Source organism: Labeo rohita, unplaced genomic scaffold (genome assembly GCF_022985175.1).
Source record: "Labeo rohita strain BAU-BD-2019 unplaced genomic scaffold, IGBB_LRoh.1.0 scaffold_2422, whole genome shotgun sequence".
NCBI lineage: Eukaryota > Metazoa > Chordata > Actinopteri > Cypriniformes > Cyprinidae > Labeo > Labeo rohita.
Window position 1 is genome coordinate 2,563 of NW_026128685.1, and position 4,814 is coordinate 7,376.

The 4,814-nt window shown below is 42.9% G+C and overlaps 1 gene segment (V, D, J or C); it reads left to right on the forward strand.

Moving 5' to 3' along the window:
- Positions 1–3,317: 3,317 nt before the first annotated feature.
- LOC127159671 (Ig kappa chain V region 3547-like) lies at positions 3,318–3,845 on the forward strand. The segment is given in 2 exon segments: positions 3,318–3,400; positions 3,490–3,845. Coding segments are annotated over 2 exon segments (405 nt in total).
- The last annotated feature ends 969 nt before the right edge of the window (positions 3,846–4,814 follow it).

Consider the following 4,814-nt stretch of genomic DNA (forward strand, 5'->3'; position numbering starts at 1 on the left):
TTGACTCAGGGAGGCCTGCCGTGGCTTGACTTGAATCAGGGAGGCCTGCCGTGGCTTGACTTGACTCAGGGAGGCCTGCCGTGGCTTGACTTGACTCGTGAAGAACAGCGGTGATTTGACCTGGCTCGTGCAGTCCAGCTGTGACTTGACTTGGCTCGTGAAGGTCAGCTGTGACTTGATTTGGCTCAGGGAGATCAGCTGTGGCTTGACTTGGTTCATGAAGGTCAGCTGTGACTTGACTTGGCTCGTGAAGGTCAGCTGTGACTTGACTTGGCTCAGGAAGATCAGCTGTGGCTTGACTTGGTTCATGAAGGTCAGCTGTGGCTTGACTTAGCTCATGAAGGTCAGCTGTGGCTTGACTTGGCTCATGAAGGTCAGCTGTGGCTTGACTTGGCTCATGAAGGTCAGCTGTGGCTTGACTTGGCTCGGGAATAACAGCAGCAACTTGACTTGACTCATGAAGGTCAGCTGTGGCTTGACTTGGCTCGGGAATAACAGCAGCAACTTGACTTGGCTCATGAAGATCTGCTGTAACTTGGCTTGGCTTATGGAAATCAGCTGTGGTTTGGCTTAACATAGACAACCCAGCTGTAACTTGACTTGATTCAGGAACAACAGCTGTAACGTGACTTGACTCAGGAACAACAGCTGTAACGTGACTTGACTCATGGGGAACAGCTGTGACTTGGCTTGACTCGTGGGGAACAGCTGTGACTTGGCTTGACTCGTGGGGAACAGCTGTGACTTGGCTTGACTCGTGGGGCACAGCTGTGACTTGGCTTGACTTGTGGGGCACAGCTGTATCTTGGCTTGACTCATGGAGGACAGCTGTATCTTTGGAACAACAGCTGTATCTTGGCTTGACTCATGGAGAACAACAGCTGTGTCTTGGCTTGATTCATGGAGAACAACAGCTGTATCTTGGCTTGACTCATGGAGAACAGCTGTATCTTGGCTTGGCTCATGGAGAACAGCTGTATCTTGACTTGACATAGAAAGTGTAGCCCTGACTTGAGATGATGGGTGAGGTGATTCTGACTTGATGAGGCTCAGACGGGGCAGCCATTTTGTGAACCAGCTTGGTGATGGCGGCCATCTTGTGAACAGGCTTGGGGATGGCGGCCATCTTGTGAACAGGCTTGGGGATGGCGGCCATCTTGTGGACTGGCTCTGGGATGGCGGCCATCTTGTGGACTGGCTCTGGGATGGCGGCCATCTTGTGGACTGGCTTGGAGATAGCAGCCATCTTGTGAGCTGGTTGTAGGAGGGCGGCCATGACAGGTGCAGGCCCTGGAGCGGCAGGCGTGGCGTGAGCAGGCTGTGGCTTGGCAGACGTGACGTGAGCAGACTTTGGCTTGGTGGGCATGGCATGATAGGCCTCTGACGTGACTTGAATAATTCCAGACATGATTGAAAAATTCACAGGTTTGGCTGATACTGGGGGATAGCAGGTTCCTCATCAGCTACCCCCACAGTAAATGGCGATCCAGCCAACTGGAGGGCAAAGTCAATGTACTGTTCCAACGACCAGTGAATTTTCCCTCCAGGTAGGCCAGAACTAATCGGATCGTTTAATCCGTTGCGGAAAATGTCCTTAAGTGCCACGTCATTAAAAGTCACCAAACAGCACAGCTCACAAAAATCGATGTTTGGATCCATGGTTTGATCTGTGTCCCAAAAGCCGCTGGATCTTTGGTAGGCGAAGTATTCTGTAACAAGCAGGACTCGTAGGAAGCGTGTAAGATCCAAGTGCGAGCTTTTATTTACAGATCGTAGTCAGACAGGCAGGGTCAATATCCAACAAACAGTAATATCCTGGGCAAGGCGAGAGTGTAAATCCAATAAACAGGCAGAGTCCAAAACCAGAGAGACCAGTCCAAAAGTATCAAATAAACAAGGCTATGAAACAGGACAAAAACAATGGCAAGGAACAGGGCAAAACTATGGCAGAAAATAAAGACAATGGAACAAAACAAAACCGTGGCAAATAACAAAAAACAAGGCAATGAAAACAGGGAAACGCTTGGTAGAGTCCGCTAGAGCAAAACAATACTTCGAGCCTCCTGTTTGAAAATGGCCTCCTTTTATGGCCACCAAACAGGAAGTAACAAACGAAGCAGCAGAGGGAGCAGCAACAGTCAGTCAGTGGGTGAGGGCTCCCTCTGCTGGCGTGGCATTACAATATATTACAAACCATATATAAACATATACATTTTGTATGTTGTTTTAATGTTTTGTATGTTGTTTTAATAAATCTGCAGATGTTCACATATTATTATAAGAATGCTGAAAAATACATTGTATCACAGTTTCTACAAAAATGTAAAATGGCACAACTGTTTTCAGCACTGATAATAATCAGAAATGTATCTTGAGCAGCAAATTAGCGTATTAGAATGATTTCTGACGGATCATGTGACACTGAAGACTGGAGTAATGATGCTGAAAATTCAGTTTTGATCACAACAATTAGTTGCATTTTATATTCAAACAGAAAACAGATATTTTAAACTGTAATAATATTTCACAACTGTAGTTTTAATCAATTTAATCTTAAGTGACTTCTTTAAACAAAACTGTCTCTGGATCTGAGTGATTTGTAGTTTAGATTTTACTTCTTTGTCATGTCAAACTTCATTTTCATAATTTCACATCATAAAAGTCAGTGCAAAAGACAAATCAAGAGGCATGAAAAGCAAAAGTATGTTCATGGGACTAAACTGTAATGCTAATGGCACTGCAGAATTTTAAATAGATATTTATCTCTGTTTACTTAAACATTTAATCTTTACACATTTCAGCCATCAGGGGTCTTTTTTCATGTGGTTTGAATTTGTTGTAAATTTTATGCTATTTTTTAATTTCACACTTACTGATAAACCATGATTCATGCATGAAAATGTTCACAAATGTGAGTGTCAGTCAGTAAGAGTGTGTCTCAATCCGCTCCTTAGTTCACTAGTCATTGTGCAACTCAGGGATCACGTAATGCCAGTATGCATCACTGCTGTCTATAGTGACGTTTCTTAAGATCACTCAACCCAAGTGAGCTGAAATACATGTGCTTAATTCATATACAAAAACATCCATAATCATAGTCCAATCCTGTAATAAACCGACAGATGATAAAATACCGGTCAAAATAACTGTACAAATCAAAGATTAAACAGTGTGATGAGCAGATACAATGACTGACAGAAAGAAATGAACAAGCTATCTTCATTTAGAAGCTCATTTAAATACAGGATCAGTTCATTTGCATATTGATCAGATGCTTCAGTGCTCTGAGAGTGTTTATAGTGCTGTGAGTTTAACACTTCATCATTGACACACACAACAATCTTCATCAACATGACCTTCATCATCATCTTCATCTGGACTCTCACAGCGTTTGCTCAAGGTTTGTGAAGCACACGTTTGATATGAATTCATTTCTTTAAGTATATTGTCAAAGTTTTGAGTTGATTTTCTTCTTGTTGTGTGTTTCAGAGTGTAGAGGACAGATCACCATCACTCAGAGTCCCTCAATGACAGCAGCTCAACCAGGAGAAACAGTCAAAATCAACTGTAGAACCAGCAGAGATGTGCGCAGATTGAGGAATGGGGATGAAGGTTCATTCTGGTACTTACAGAAACCTGGAGAAGCTCCTAAACTCCTGGTTTATTTTGCAAAGACACTCTACACTGGAACTCCATCTAGATTCAGTGGCAGTGGATCTGGGACTGATTTCACTCTGACCATCAGTGGAGTCCAGACTGAAGATGCTGGACATTATTACTGTCAGAGTTTTCAATGCAGAACAAGTGAAGATCATTGTGTGGGTGATGATGAATTCACACAGTGATAAAGAGTCGTACAAAAACCTCCGTCAGTCAGAGTCAGAGTCACAGTGACTGAACTGATTCTGCAGCTGCTCAAACACTATCACTCACTACTGACACACAGAGACCAAACACAGGAACTACACATGTGCTCAAAATTGAGTTAGGAGTCAAATCAGCTCTGTTAGGCCCCGTTCACATGAACACAAAGCTTTCTCTATCCAATCTTTTTTTTCTCTCATTCTTCTGTAAACACGACGTTGTCTCAAGAAATATCTGTGTACACACAAAACCACTGAAATCTACTCAAAACTTTTTAATTAGTTTTGATGACCTGTGACCTCTGGAATGACATTTTGCCCTCTCATGGAGTTCACAGTAACAGTGACATTCTTATTTCTTGATGCAAATGTCATTTGAATCATCAGAAAACCTGGAGCTTCAGACATATGAATTACAGTTTTTGACTAATAACATGAAAAAACATGCAAACACAGTTATATTTTATGTGCATCATCTGCTGTAACCCGTACACAGATTTACATAGAGACGATTTGCATTGGAGCACAAGCTTCAAGAGGTTTTATATCTCTGTGAACACTGAGAATCTGAACCAACAGCAACCATGAGCTTCATCACCATCTTCATCTGGATCTTCACTAGCTGCTGTTTCACAGGTGAGGAAATAAACAGACTCTATTCAAACTGATCATCTGTGCTAGAAATACTGTCCTTCAACAAATACTGAATTCTGAATTTTTGTTCATTTTTCTTGATGAGAATCAGCAGCTGGAGTGACAGTCACTCAGACGCCTGCAGTGAAACCTGTTCAACCAGGAGACACAGTTACCATGTCCTGTAAAACCAGTCCTGAAGTTTACCAGGGTTGGAGTGATCAGCCTCTACACTGGTACTTACAGAAACCTGGAGAAGCTCCTAAACTCCTGATATATGCAACAAGCAGCCGCCAGTCAGGAACTCCATCTAGATTC